Raw genomic sequence first — 16,158 nt, forward strand, 5'->3', positions numbered from 1 at the left:
GGGGTAGGGGGGTGCACAAAAATGAAATTATATCTTCCCCCCAAACTAAAAATGTTCTAGCGACCCTGATAATAATACTATTATGGTCATGGTCTAACATGTTACTGTCTCATGAAATAGAATTTATTGAGCTAAGTTTATTTAAAACAGAGCATTATATACCACAGAAAAAAGCCATATATGCACCAGCAAAGGATAAATATATTTAGACAAATTGCAATTGGTTTATGAGATAATCAACTGTTACGGAATTTTTTGTATACATGCCCTACCCATGACTAGCAAACTATGGATCGCACTGATACAAACTGACCTCTTTGCAGGTTCAAACAAAAACAATCCGCACTAGAAAGACCAGTAATTGAAAGCCTTGAGCTATACAGGTAAGCCAAATATTAGGCACAGGGATATTTATTGTATTAAGACCAACTACATACAATACCAAAGCAGGTAACCTGCGTCAATTATTATTTATTGGTGGTGCTCCAGAGTCAGAATTAACAAGATTCATACAAAGGAGAGAAAAAAGCAGACTCTTGTTTTGGGGCACTCTTATTGGCGAGGAAGTGAGCAAGCCGTCCAGGCGAAACGATCGTCTTCTTAGTAACTTCATAGGAGGTATGGGAAGCAGTCCTGCAGACACCGCGATCCTCTCATCAGACGGTGATATGCATTTTCTTATTTAAAATGCAATGTTCTGGCACTACAACTACGCACAAGCACCGATATTGCTATACACACAAATTGGGACCTTGGATTCTCTCTCACGAGGACACCCGCAAGCATGCGCTGCACTGTCTTCATGATACTGTGCTGCTAGCGACCGGATAATTTAACATATCCAGTTGATGCATAATGGAAATAGAGATGGCTACATATTACCACTGCATATACTGTGTCTATTAGATAATTACCTGAATGATCACCATTTTTGCTGTAAACAGGAATGAATTATCTAATACAGTTTTGCAATTGTCAGGGATCATTTTGTTAGCAACTTGTGTATATGTAACAACTGAAGAACAGAGAAAGTTACAGCACCTTTGAGTGTAAATATTCAAACCATGGTAAAACTGAATTGTTGTTCTGTGTTCAGAATATTCATATTGGTTAAATAATGAAAACCATACCTGCTTATGTTATTGATTGCAATAGTTAATGGTGCTGTGTTCAAATGATTACTGGAGAGCTTTTGATCAGAGATGAATGCAATATTAATTATCTGTGGGTGTACTGACACAGCATTCGAATTCGCTTATGCTTGCAAGACCTACCTGTATATTTGATGATCAGAAGGTGTCATATAATTAGTAAATTCACTCTTATTTCTATGGAATAACATGCATTTACAAAAGGAGGAAATTGTGGATCCTTGTATGGAAAAATAATTGTTAACTGGAAATTATCAGTGAATGGAAACTGTATGTATGCTTTGTGTACTACAAATCTTTTAATCTTTTTCATACATATATGACTCATTTATTTTAAAGATATACCAATAAAAGTTATTCTCTTTGCAGGTTCATCAGGTACTGATGCCCAGGGAATACAAGGTTTGGGGCTCTGTACACCAATAAAGGATGCTTGGAGAAGAACCTCATCTATTTTGGATTTGAGTTGAACAGGAGTTTACCTTCCTAAAAAGGGTACACCCCTTTAATTCCAACCACAGCAGTTATAAGTGAAACTTACATATATTTTGTTCTCCTGGTATCGCTGGTAAACATTGTACATAATTGATCCTTCATGAAGATCACCCAGTAACGCCATGTCTTCTACGCCATTTGTGCTAGTTGGATGCATAGTGGTCACCTTCTGACGAGTAATTGTGCTTTGTTTATATGTAAATACCTGAAAGACAACAAAGCAACAATTTAAAACATGTTTTCATATAAATACACTGCATCAATATATTAACACTAATTTTATTACATTTTAATGAGGAGCAAAGATGGATGGCATGTAAGATACGAGCATAGAACAGGGAAACTGTACATGAAAGCCATTTATTGTGCGTTATTCAGAAAAACATTATACTTTAGCACCTGAGAAAGCAAAGAATGTATCATTGCAGATTACTGATTGTAACATCTCACATTAAAGCGGTCCATACCTGGTGCGATTCAAAGTTGGTAAGATGTGTTGTACGATTGCCCTTGAAATTCTTCATATGATGTGGTCAAATGGTGTACGATTGTTTGTTATGATCATAGGATAAGATGCATAGAATTGTATCACATTGAACTAAAAATATCGTAGATCTTACTGTTTTGCAGTAAGATCTACGATCCAACTATACGACTGCGGGGACGTGCATTGGCATCGTATACACACAGAAAAAACACACGATGTGCACGATTGATCATTACGATTGATCGAAATTGTGCACACCGTGTAAAAAAATCGCACTGTGTATGGGCCACTTAACAGTTGGTTCCCAACAGTACAGTGCAACATCTGGAACGTCAGAAATCTTCTATGCGTAGAATGTTCGAGGGAGTTTTGGGCTGAGAGACGAAATAGGGCAAGCTTCAAATACATATTTTATTCTCACATAGCAGGAACACCTAGTCATCTCAAAATGCTAAACCCCAGAGATAAATACTGCAGTGGGCTTCCTAGCCTGGCTTAGAACTGCCTGTCCTCCAGTGGAGTGCCTTAACATTCAAGTCATTCTATATTAGAATATAGTATACAGTAGGGGATGTACTACCCAGAAACTCATTATTACTATTACCATTTTTTTTTAATAAACTGCCAACCTATTATTCAGTGCTGTACATTGGTACATTGAGGGATTAATGATACAAGCAAATTACAAACAATGACAACTGGTTTTGACTGCAGGCTTAATTCATGGTTTGAAGATCACATATTACAGCAAACACATTGAAATAAGCTAAAAAAAAATCCTATTCAAGATTAAATTACCACATTTTATAGTATATTTAATTCAGTGCACATTTTAGTGTAATCTGAGCTTGAAGTTTGCTCTGGTAAACCTTTTAAAATGTTATACAATAGGTCCATAAATAGGGGTGTATCAGCAGTGCTGCCGCCCAGGGTGCAGGGCTCTGGGGGAGAGGAGCACTGTTGCTGCCCCACAGAACCTGCATTTGGCTTACAGGGTGCCTGAAACTGCACCCTACAGCTCCAGGCACGCAAAGTGCTACGGTCTAACCCCCTTCAGCGAGACATCATCATATCACATTCTGGGGGCGGGCTTGTCACATACAAACAGTGAACAGAAGGCGGTGTGTGTGTGGGGGGGCGCATACCACACACCCTGCATCCATGTATTATACTAACCTCTCCAGATTCCCATGTAGCCATTACACAAATCACCGGGAAAATGGCAAGGAGGCCATTTTCACGGGTATTAGCACTTGTGCAGTACAAAAATCACTAAGAACATGGCACTGGTACCAAGAGCCTGATTCGCTACGGATCGCAATAATGCGTACGCACGCAGTTCAACTGTGATAGCAAGCCAAACCATTGCAATGCAATCTCACTACCACATAAGGACGCCCACTTTACCACATACACATCCATAATACTTAGCAGAATAGCGAATCCATCGGTACAATCGAGTACCATCGGACCCATAGACACACTTGCACAAGCCCTGAGCTTACTCAGAAATTGCTAACAGCCATGCACGCTATGAGACCTCACAATGCGTATGAGATCGCAGTGGATAATTTATGCACGCCCCTGTAATGGCATTCAAACGCACTGGCACACCTGCATTTCCTCGACCATCCCCCATCACCACCCACAAACGGGGCTTCCTGTCATTCACTCTGCGATGGGTCTGCATAGCCGCTGCGATCACAGTCCTGATCGCAGCGGCTAGTTCGTGCACTCGCACTGCGATGCGCACGCATGTGCAGAATGCAACAATCGGCAGGTTGTGTGTGAATTAGCAACTGCGATTCAAGTTGAATCAGGCCCCATGTTCTCAAAGATTTGCACATGTGCCTACTCACCTGCGCGACAGGAGGGGACCCGCACGGAGACTGCACACTGGCCCCCTCCTCTATTAAGCCTCCCCTGGCTGTAGCTTTGTTAACTTCTATATTCCCTAATCAGGCATGATTGGCTAAAATTTGGTCCAGGATCGTGAATATTGGCAGCACAGATGGTGTAATGGTTAGCGTTACTGCCTCACAGCACTGAGGTCATGGGTTCGATTCCCACTACGGCCCCACCTGTGCGGAGTTTGTATATTCTCCCTGTGCTTGCGTGGGTTTCCTCTGGGTACTCCGGTTTCCTCCCACACTCCAAAAATATACTGGTAGGTTAATTGGCTCCCCACAAAAATAAAAAAAAATTGACCATAGTGTGTATATGCGTGTGCAGGTCATAGGGAATATAGATTGTAAGCTCCACCGGGGCAGGGACAGATGTGAATGGTAAGATATTCTCTGTAAAGCGCTGCGGAATATGGGTGCGCTATATAAATAACTGGTAATAAATAAATAATAAATAAAATAAATAAATTCTAATGCACTAATATCTATACATGGTCTAACCTACTATGAGTAGAGTACATGCTCTGATTAGTTACAGGGTATGTTGACAATGCTCTTACTGGTTACAAATAATATTTGTTTATATAGCGCCAGCATTTTCCGTAACACTTTACAGAAAGTACTCAATTATATACTACACTATGCTGTTAGGTGACTTTGAGGACACGCTTTGAATGCTCTTAGAAGGAAGGACAAAGTATAAGCTGTAGGCCCAAATGTGATAGCCTGCAAGTAGTAGGCAGCCTTCGAGATTTTTGTGATTTAGGGGTCTATTTACTAAGCAGTGTTAGGAGACAGAGTGCAAAGTGATAAGAAAGTGATAAGGTGCCAGCCAATCAGCTCCCAACTTATTTTTTAAACACAGCCTGTGAGATGACTATTGGGAGCTTATTGCCTGGCACCTTATCACTTTCTTATCACTTTTCACTCTGTCACCTAACACTGCTTAGTAAATAGACCCCTTAGATGCTAAAATCTTGCAGATGAAATCTCACGGCGCCTGCAAGCTATCATCCTGATGGTAAGTATTGGGGTTAGGGGGAGGGTTAGCAGTTACGGTTAGGCTGCGGGGGGAGGGTTAGGATTAGGCTGCGAGGAAGGAAGCTTAGAGTTAGGCTGCGGGGAGGGAGGGTTATGTTTAGGGGTAGGGTTAGGATACTTGCTTGCAGATGTCAGTATCCTAACCCTGTTGGGATGCTGGCATTGGGATTCTGACTAGATTTACTCAGTTATCTTTATTTAGATTTACTCGCTTTTTCTTTTAGCGCGTGCAAGACGTACAGACTGGTGTGATCTGTAAATGTTCTATCACTAGGGGTACAAGTTGCAGTATTTTACTTGTTACATTAGTTAAGCAAACAGCATCTTGGCACCTGTGCATGTATATAGAATAGATTTTATTTTAGCTGTTATGAACATTATAAGAAAATAAATAAATATATGTTTGAAACTATCCTTCTTTACATACACTCATAATCACCACTAACAAACTGCATAAAGGATGTACAAAAAACACTATAAGCTATTGCTCTCCTACATTATTATCGTAAAACTATTGTAAGTACATGTGGTGCACTTGTATATTACATTAGACGACAGCCAGAGTAACAGAAATAACACAGAAGTCTGTCTGGCAGCAGAACATTCTTGTTCCTATATATGTAGCAGTGACTAAATAACATAGATAGACCCTAAACTTGCTAAAGCTCTCACATCTTGCCCCTATGTGGGAAGGGAAGGGGGGTGATGAGGCCCATGGTTCACGTTACAAGTTGTGGAATGTGACATCCTGTGGAGAAAGGGCTGGGATTTTAGATTATTTAAACAGTCCACGGACATTGTTACAATATCTTATTAAATACAAGTATTAATAATATAAAATAATGTGAATATGAGAATCACTGTGGGCAGGTAAACTGAAGTCAGCCTATGACTATATTGCAAGCAACACATTCCCCGAAGACATACACATAACCTATAGCATACATTCCATTCTTTTTGGCCCTTTGAAAATTGTGGTAGTTTGGTACCGTATATGTCTATACAGTAACCTCCTGACGAGAGTCACTGATGAAAAACAGACGCTCAAAGAACATTAGGGCTCCTGTTCAATCATTTAGTGGATGTATGACTGAGTTATGCTGCTCTGATCTGGAAGTCATGTTATGTGTTCATTGTCATTCAAGTTAGTCAGAGAGCATAATATAGATCGGTACAGACTGGAAAATGTTATGTAACTATTTTGAGATTTCTAACAGCAGTGCATTTCTCCCTATGAAAATATACTGGTGCTCAGAAACAAAAGGTGCCAGTGCTCACCTAAAGTTAGAAGTTGATACAAGGGGATGTAGTCTGGAACCCGACTGTCTAAATGCCGACCTCCGGCTTCCAGACTGCTTTATCCCGACTAGGGATGAATGACAGGCGTCTAAATGTAGACGCCTGCAATTTGCCCAACGTCGGGAGACCGGCGCCCGGCATCCCGATCGAGTGGATGCCGGGCGCCGCAGCGGACAGCTGCGGGGGGGGGGTTAGATTTAGTGCTCCCGGGGGGGGGGGGACTTAGGGTGTAGGCACCCCCCCCCAGGGAAGTTAGGGTTAGGCTAGGGGGAGGGAGGGTTAGGCACCCCGGGGGGAGGTTAGGGTTAGGCACCCCCCCGGGGGACTTAGGTTTAGGCAGGGTGGTTAGGTTAGTTGATACTTACCTTTAGGACGATCGGGATTTCCTCCTTTGTCGGGAATTGAACCGCCGGCCATGCGCCCGGCGGTAATACATATCATGCCCGATACAAGATATATAGCAGCTTCCATACTCTGGACAAATCTTCTATTTTATTAATTTCTGACATGATTTCAGTGCTTTTTTTCCCAATTCCAGGTGATGCAGTACATACCCTTGGGCACTGCCTAATTCTGATTGTCTGCACTAATTCCACTACAAGAGCAAGCTTGGAAATTCCAACTTCTTTACCTAACTGTAAGATGTTTTAAATACAAAAGCTAATTGGAACATACAGAAAAATAGAAGTCAAAAAAAGAACTATACAAAAATCTGTACATATCTATACATACTGTCTTTATTTGGATGTGATAATGAAGTTTGTAATATACTTGGGTTAGATAAACTTGTTCTTCGTTTGCCATGATTATATGTAAATATTCAGCAGAAAAGTGTCCCTGTAATTTATTATGCAGCTTTTATAGATAGAGAAATGTTTTCTTGACAATGTAGTCTTAAGGCCGCACTACTAGGTACTGTAGACAGTTTTCCACTGGTCTCCATAGTTCATCTCATAGCGGGCTGGATGTATAAAGTATTGTAAATATGTTGCAATACATCCCGCACCTATTCACCTGCATACCAGCATTTTATTGCATTTTATGCGGGTATACTTAAGGTGCCTATCCACTAAACAATTAAAATGAGCGATTGAATGATAACGATATCAATATCGTTTGATCGTTCGATAATCGTTTGCAGATTGTTTACAAAAATTGGTATTTTAGACATCTATCAACGTGCAAACAAGCTGCACCCTGACGATAACGTCAGGTTCAGCATGCTTGCAGATGATTGATTGTGCCTACACTGAATGACTGCTCGTTCAGTGTAGGCACATCACAGACTGACAAATGACTGCACGATTACAATGTCATAATCGTGCAGTCTTCTGCCTGTCTTCTAGTGGATAGGCACTTTTACTCGCCAGGACAGCTCTTCCAGTATAGAGCTGTACCAGTGATTAAAAAGACTTCCGGGTTTATGATCCAGGAAACAAAAATGCCATGCACACATATAGGCCTGCACATGCATAAGGAAGGAAAGGGATCCCTCTCCAGGATTATATGTGAAGAGAAGTCCATAGGCTTCTGTAGGTAATGCCATCGTGGGAAATTCCTCAGGGAATGGAGAGGTAGGCTACTATAGGCAATGCCATCTTTTCCGGGCAGAAGCTCCGGAAAGTTATTCTTTCCGGAGCTTACTCCATACGGTACATTGCAGCACCTGTAGAATCCTATGGGAACTGCTGTGCCACACATCACCAGCAAATATCTCTGAGTTTACATTTATGCAATGATTTCTGTAAATTGAATAGCGTGTCAAAGATTGATGCTTACCCAATGCCTCATGTGGAAGAACTTATTGAGGGGCTGGGAACAGCACGGTACTTACCCACTGTAAATTTAACTAAAGGGAACTGGGATGTGCCATTGACAATCAAAGATAAAAAAAAGATTTTTCTGCACTGGAGGGTCTGGGCACCTGCCACCTTTCAGAGGATGATGGACAAAATTCTAAGGTCCCATAGACAGTATGCTGCTGCTTATTTCAATAATGTAGTCATCTATAGTCCTGATTGGCAGTCTCACTTACTCAGGGTACAAGCAGTGTTGGACTCCATACATGAGGTAGGATTGATAGCCAACCCAAAAAAAGTGTTGCTTAGGGATGGAAGAGGTAAGTATCTTGGATACACCATAGGCAAAAGTTTTAAAAAGTCCCAATTTAATAAAATTGAAGCAATACATAATTGGCCAGGGACCAAAAATATTCTTGGGAATCACCAGGTATTACAGAAAGTTTATATCCAATTTTGACCAGGTAAACAGTGTTAAGTGGAATCCTGAGGCAGAAAAGGCTTTTCAGACATTGAAGGTACCGTTGTGCACTTTACCAGTTTTGATAACACAGAACTTTAAAAAGGACATTGTTGTACAGACAGATGCATCGGATGTATGGATAGGTGCTGTTCTGTGTAAGAACAAAGATGGTGAAGAGCATCTTCCTATTTAATGTATATAAGTAGGAAACTGAATGTACATGAGATAAATTATGCCTCTATATACAAAAAGCATTGGCAATGAAGAAGGCATGAGAAACAGAGAGAGAGACAGGAGAGAGGATATGTGACAAAAGCACTGAGTTGAGGAAGTTGTTGATGGGAGGTATATATGCCCCAAATTCTTAACTTGTGTGGTAATTATACATGTAATGAGCAGACCTGTGAGAGGCTAATAAATGGTGCGTCAGTTTCTCTAGACAGTCTCTTACTACCTGGGGAGCAGGCTGACAGATCTGTTGAGAGACACTGCTATGATTTTATGTAAGTGCTGTATTTAATTGCTGGTTTTGTGTGATTTGGGCATTAGGACCTACCACCCTTAGAGAGGGAGACTTCTATTTAGTTAGATTCGGACATGCCAGGATTTGTTTAAAAAAAATAGTTTTTTTTGCTGCACAAATAAAACTAGCTGTGGATACCTGTACCAAGGCCTTGAGTGCTGTATGTAGATTGTGGCCGTTTACCCCAGGAAGTGGCACTCCTAAACCTGATCTTTCAACAATATGCATATACAAGTTATGACACAGGTGTTGTACCATCTGCATCTCTCACTGACAGACTGTCTCAAAGCTGGAGACGGGGCTTAATAACTGTGCACTCACAATCATAAATTCAGCGGCACACAATTCCGATTCACCACCCACATGAGCAGCCCCTGCAGCAAGGGTACTCAATGACAGTTGTAGTCTGTTAAAAAAATAAAATAAAATATTTTAGAGGTTGTGGCTGGCAGATGAGCCCTGTATGTATCACCAAGCCCTTGCAGATTAGCCACAAGGTTCCTGCAGCATCTTGTGGCTAATCAGACCCTGGGAAAATGTATCTACTAAATAATAGCTAGAATATGATTGGTTGCTATGGGTACCTCTCCGCTATCCTATAAGGCTTGATACACCTCCCCCATTACGATGCATAATAGTAAAATTTTGCCATGAAAAACCCTCAGGCCCAGAGAGATCCCTAAACACTCTTGTACACCCTGATAGTGTTAAGACACAGAGATGTATCAAAACTTGGAGAAAGATAAAGTACCAACAAATCCTGCCATTTTTCAAACAGAAAGAGCCTGATTGGTTGGTACTTTGGGGTCTATGTACTAAGCCTTGCAGAGAGATAAAGTGGATGGCGATAAAGTATCAACCAATCAGCTCCTGTCACTTTACTGGCTGTGTTTGAAAACTAACAGGAGGTGATTGTTTGATATTTTATCTCAATCCACTTTATCACTCTCCAAGGCATAGTACATAGACTCCTAAATCTCTCTCCACTGATTGAAACATCTCCTCCAAAGAGTGTAGAGTATTGTGGAAATGTGGAGTCAAATTAAGTAGAAAAACAGAAAGTGAACAGGACTGGTTTGCTTTTATTTATAAATATATGGATGAGGCCAGTCTTTTATTGCATATTTTGGAAAACAAAAGTGGACAACATTGGTTAACTGAAAATAATAACAGCATATCTTACTATGCCAGAAATACAAGTGTTAGGCATCCTAATTATTATTAATTTTAAATAATGATGTAATAAAAAATTAAATAATTGTTTATGCTCTGTACCCTCATTTAGAATTTTCTTTACAAAGTAATCTTAGAATCACTTGTTGGCAATATTGTAGTTGTCAGACATGGCCTACTGTAGTTTTACATCGATTAATCTATACATTGGTGTTGCAGAGAATTGTCTCTGCGGATTACAAACTATGAGTCGTATTCAATTGCAGGCGAAAAGCCGTTCTGAGTGAAAAGTTTTCGCCAATGACGTCACTTCACCTTTGGGAAACTTTCCGCCGTAATCAATTGCAAAGACTTTTCGCGTACGCAGAAAGTCATTGCATTCGGATAGGCGAAAAAGATTTGCCTCTGAAAGCAGGCGGAAAAAAGTGCAGAATTGTTTTTTTTGGGGTGCAACGTTGCGGGAACCCCCCCGTGCAGGTTTAAGACAGTCCACCAAAGGTAAACTGCGTAAAAAAAATAAAAAAAAAAACACTCCAAAAAAGTTCTTTCGTTTTGGTGGCGAAAAAATTAAAAGTTTGGGGACAAACTTAAAAACTAGCGAAATAGACTTCAGGGGTGTCCCTATGTATGCCCCAGGTGGTTTTTACTTTACAGGTGCTTGTGGTAGGTGGATTTTTCACGAATTTTAAAACTTTGCTTTATCAACTTTAAAATATGCTACCCCCATTTTCAGGTACCCCAATTTTGCTGGGATTAGTTATTTTCACAAAAAAAAACCTTCTAAATGCAATTCTTCACCCCTTATGCAAATACGCTAAACAGCACATATTGAGACCATTTAGGTACCCCAAATACCTTCAGCAGGGCAATTCGGGGGTATCCATAGTGATCCCCCATGTCAGTGCATCTGTTAGGGGATTCAGGCCGATTTCCACGTTTTTGAGAGGACTTTCCGCTTGTTCAAGTTTCGCCGGGTGCCGTTTTTGCATCCTTTGGAATTAAATAGGGCGAAAGCGGTTGCGCGCTGGAAAGTGTTTTCTCCAAAAACACGCGATGTAGGCGGAAAGTCCGGCAGGCGAAAAGTCTGGGACTTTTCGCTTGCAATTGAATACAGGTCTATGCTGGTTAAATACATAGGTGACATCATTTCTCAATCTTGGGTTTCATGATGACAATTAAGTAAAAAGAAACAAAAGATAGCGACCAATATCTACAATTACATTTTAAAATATAGGTGTCCCCGAGGAACAAGCACTTTTAGAAGAAATAAACTAACTACAAGATGTGTAACAATTGCTTTTGTAATAATTATAGTATTTGAAAATGCCTCAAATGTGATATTTAGCGTTGCAATTGTTAAATAAAAACAAACCTAAAATTACAAATATAACACACAGCTGACTTGACAAAACCTATGTGTTCCCTGTGTTTGTTTTGGTAAAGTGACAATATGTTGCCAAACTATATGTGGACAAGAGAATGCCGACAGCATCATGCCACCATGGTTGTAATGTTAGTTAAAGCATTTTAACTGTGTCGGCATTATAACTTTAACCATGATGCTTTACGATCATATTTAAAGTTATTATGATGATATGGTTAGAATACTTTAACGTTAGAACTGTGTCGGCATGATGCCATCGGCATTTTCCCATACACATATTGTCTGTCGACAAACTGACCACTTCTCAATCACAGCTGTCCTTCCAGAATATAACATTGAGTACTGTTTGTTCTCAAATTATTGCTTGGTGTAAGCAAATATTTTTCTAATTTCCTTTCAAACTTGACCACTAGGGGAACAAAACCATTTGAGTTAAGCTATTAATACGGTTAGATCTTGACATACGGTTTATGCTGGGAATACTCTATACAATTATCGGATCGGTCTGCCCGATATCAGCGGATCGCCCCGATAATTGTACTGTGTGTGTGTGCGGCCAACCAATGTTAAAATTTCGATCGGTCAGGCATGCCGGATCGTCCAACATGTCCGTCCGATGCAATATTTTGTAAGTTAGAAGTCAGCCGCATCGGGCAGTGTATGCCCAGCTGTGGCCAAACAACAGACGGAAAAATGTATCCTTACCAGAGGAGGAGCGGAGATATCGGGGCCAATACACTGAGGTATCTTACAATGAATGCCTGTGATATCTTCAGGGTGTCTGTCAGGCAGCCAGATAAAATGTCTGTGACAGGCATTTTATCTGGCAATCTATGCCCAGCATTATTCAACAAACAACCAGATATGTGGCGTTTTGGCCCAAATTTGTACAAGGATGGTAGATGTGGCCACATAGGCGTCAAAATGTACCATTGGCCGTTCATCTTTTCTATATTTATTACCAGTTATGTCTGATTGATTCTGATTGTGTGGGTTGGTTTTTGATTAAGATGCTTTCCCATTGGGTCAACACACTACTGTGTCAGTCTAATTCAAATGAGATAAAATGGCCCATACATATATTGCATCTCATCCAATCAGAAAATAGAGTGCAAAATATTATCTCAACAGTTACTCATAAAAGGACTTGTAACCACAAAATCTTCCAAGTACAGTATAAATTTATATTATTTGTATTGTGCTCTTAAATCTTGTATAAACCTCCCATACACATGTATGTGTCTGAAAGGCAGTTTGTTGGATAGTGTACTGACAGCTTCACAAAAACTCTTCCATGGTATTGTCTTGTCCTTTGCTGTCTAAGGTAATGGTATTGCTGCAGGCCCAAACTCCATATCTTATCCAACAAAAAAGTTACCATTTGCTCTTTGTTTAATGACCTTGTATTGCACAGATTGCTTTCAAAGCTAGATAACGGTTAAACCCAAACAATCTGCAAGATTTGTAGCTAAGCTTCTTAACTGAGAGTCAAAATTAAATAGCACTGTATCCTTGACTGGAGCTTAACCCAACAAAAAATACATAGTACTTATCTATTGTCAAAATGCAAATAATGGGTCTATGATGCCATAGCATGTTATGGTACTTCTGTACATAATCCACAGGTTTATATAAAAGTAGAATACAGTATCCCTAATAAAAATGTGTTTCTGCAAAATGCGATTGCAGGGAATAAAATGTTTTTTAAGTGTTATTTACAAGAGGAATGAACAAAAAAGTGGTAGAGTGTGACTCCACAATCGTTCTCCAAGCTTGAACAGTCATTCTGGCATGTAGCAGCCATGGAGAAAATGACTTCCCCCATGATTTATGTCATGCGTTTACTCAAGGTTGGACTTCTTGGCTGCCCAAAGAGTAGATCTCTCTCCTCCAACTCTATTGTTTGATTTCTACCTGTGGCCTACGCCTGCTGAGAATCCCAATATCTAGACTACCCTTTAACTGTATAACACCATTATACCATGTATCTACATTTAGTGTCACCCTTTTAATTACGTCACAGTGGATTGCTAGGCCATGGCTTCCCAATTCTACTTTTCTATGTTTAATGCCCACCTACAATGCGTTTTACACCTACCCATTCATAACTAAAAATCTTCTTAATCCAAAATTAGGTCATACCTTTTTATAAACTGGTACTCTGTTGACGATTATACTATATCGTCTACTGTCAAATTTGACTTGAAATGTGCAATGTTCTATTGATTGTTTATTTGCATACATAATTTGTATAAGACGCTGTAATGGTTAGCATTACTGCCTCACAGCACTGAGGTCGTGGGTTCGATTCCCACCAGGGAATATACAGGTAGGTTCATTGGCTCCCAACAAAATTAACCCTAGTATGAGCATGTGGTAGGGAATATAGATTGTAAGCTCCACTGGGGCAGGGACTGATGTGAATGGCCAAATATTCTCTGTACAGCATTGTGGAATATGTGTGCGCTATATATATATATATATATATATATATAACTTGTAATGAATAAAATAAAAAGATAGTAACAATTAAAAAAAAATATATATTTTTTTTTTTTCATTTTTTTTTATTTTATTAATTACCAGTTATATATATATCATGCACACATATTCCACAATGCTTTACAGATATATATATATATATATATATATATATATATTGTGACACAGTCAGGTTAGGGGGTCCCTCTCCTGGGTAGAGGACTCCTTCCTTACACACACAGCAGCTGGGAAACAGTACGCCAGACTGGATTCGAGTACAAGCTGGTCGGCGCCAGTCTTTATTGTACAATGTCAGGAATAACATAAAGAAAACATAAACATAAATCCTAGCCCTGTCGGGGCACTAACTTCACAGGAGGTTCCCTCACTACCAGAACCTGGCAGGGCCTAATGCCCTCGCCAGCAACAAAGCACAGCACAGTACTTACAAATAGGGTTTTTCAAGTGTCTCTGAGCAAACTCCCTGCCTGCTCTCCCAGGTGAGACAATCAGCCCTAAACACACTAGGCTTATATTGGCCACTCTCAGGTGGAAACCCTAACAAGCCTGTTACCAGGCTAAGAGAACCAAAACCTGGAGTGGCCGTGGGTGGAGCCCTCCCTCTCCTCTCACCCACAACCCCCAGGTCCCAAACCGGCTTTTCAAAAAGCCGAGACTCAAGCCTGCTACACTGCAGACTTTCTCCTGGGGATTTTAAAACACATAAGACAGGAATCTGGGATAAATGTCCCTGTCACAGACCACTTTACCAGTGATCCTATCACAATATATATATATATATATATATTTATATATATATATATATTTATTGTGACAGGATCACCAGAGGCGGCACTGACGAGCAGCAGATTCTGTGTGGGGCAGGAGAGGTCCACCCACACAGAGAAGAAAAGGATTGTGGGAAAATGCAGAGGGGCTGCCTTGTGGAGAGAGCTCAGGTGAGGGCTAATGAAACAGACCTACAGTCAGTCTGCATGTGGAATCAGTCCAAGGAGGACTGGCAGCTACAGAGCCCAGTGTGCCTGGAGTCAGGGGCGTATCTATAATGGGTGCAGGGTGTGCGGTGCACACGGGCCCCCGGGTCCAGGAGGAGCTTGCACCGCACACCATGCACCCATATTATGTAAAACTTACCTCTCTGTGGTCCTGTGCTGGGTCTCCCAGCACTACTCAAACGCTGGAAAATGGCCGTCACGCCCATTTTTTCAGCATTTTGCGCATGCGCTGTGAGGAGATCGCAGGGAACATGGTGATTTGCGCATGCCCAATAGACTCCGGGCACACTCTAGTGCCCAGAGTCTATTGATTCTGCAGCAGCCAGCCAGCCATGTCAGTCGGCTGCAGGCGTCAGAGGAGGGGGCCCATGAAGGGGGATGAACATGGGCCCCCTCCTCTCTAAAGACGCCCTGGTCTGAGTCCAGACCTGCAGGAGGTAGGGTGGACCGACAAACTCAGACTGAACTTTGAAGGACTTTGAAGCAGCTAAGCTGCAGGATACCTGTAAGAGACAGGGAAGGCCACCAGGACTGAGCTGTGCTTTGTGTAGCTGTGGCAGCCAAGCCAGTGATAGACCCGTAGAGAAGCAGACAGACTTTATTTGCAGGCTAGCTGCCCAAAGGTAGTCAGAGACGAAGAAGTGAGTCAGTGCCCTGAAAGGGGGCTTGGTGTTTGTTATTTTCTTTCTACAGTGTGCTGACAGTAAAGCAGTTTTCTTATTTATACCCAAAAAGATGTGTGGACCCTGATTGAGCACCTTAGACACTGCACCACTGACACCCATCTGCCAGCTAATTACCTGAGTTATCACACACACACACACACACACATATATATATATACATACATATACTGTATACATATATATATATATATATATATATATATATATATATAGCGAGAGAGAGAGAGAGAGAGAGAGAGAGAGAGAGATGTGTCCA

At 40.9% G+C, this 16,158-nt stretch overlaps 1 protein-coding gene across 1 annotated transcript in view; it reads right to left on the reverse strand.

Annotated features, from left to right (window-relative positions):
- Positions 1-16,158, reverse strand: part of MYO10 (myosin X) — a 293,546-nt gene that overhangs the window by 193,093 nt on the left and 84,295 nt on the right. The window contains exon 3 of the mRNA XM_088459632.1: positions 1,693-1,851. Coding sequence (XP_088315758.1) covers positions 1,693-1,851 — 159 coding nt within the window. The remainder of the gene's footprint in view (positions 1-1,692; positions 1,852-16,158) is intronic.

The sequence above is a fragment of the Taudactylus pleione genome, unplaced genomic scaffold (genome assembly GCF_031769625.1).
Source record: "Taudactylus pleione unplaced genomic scaffold, aTauple2 ptg000917l, whole genome shotgun sequence".
In the NCBI taxonomy this organism is placed as follows: domain Eukaryota; kingdom Metazoa; phylum Chordata; class Amphibia; order Anura; family Myobatrachidae; genus Taudactylus; species Taudactylus pleione.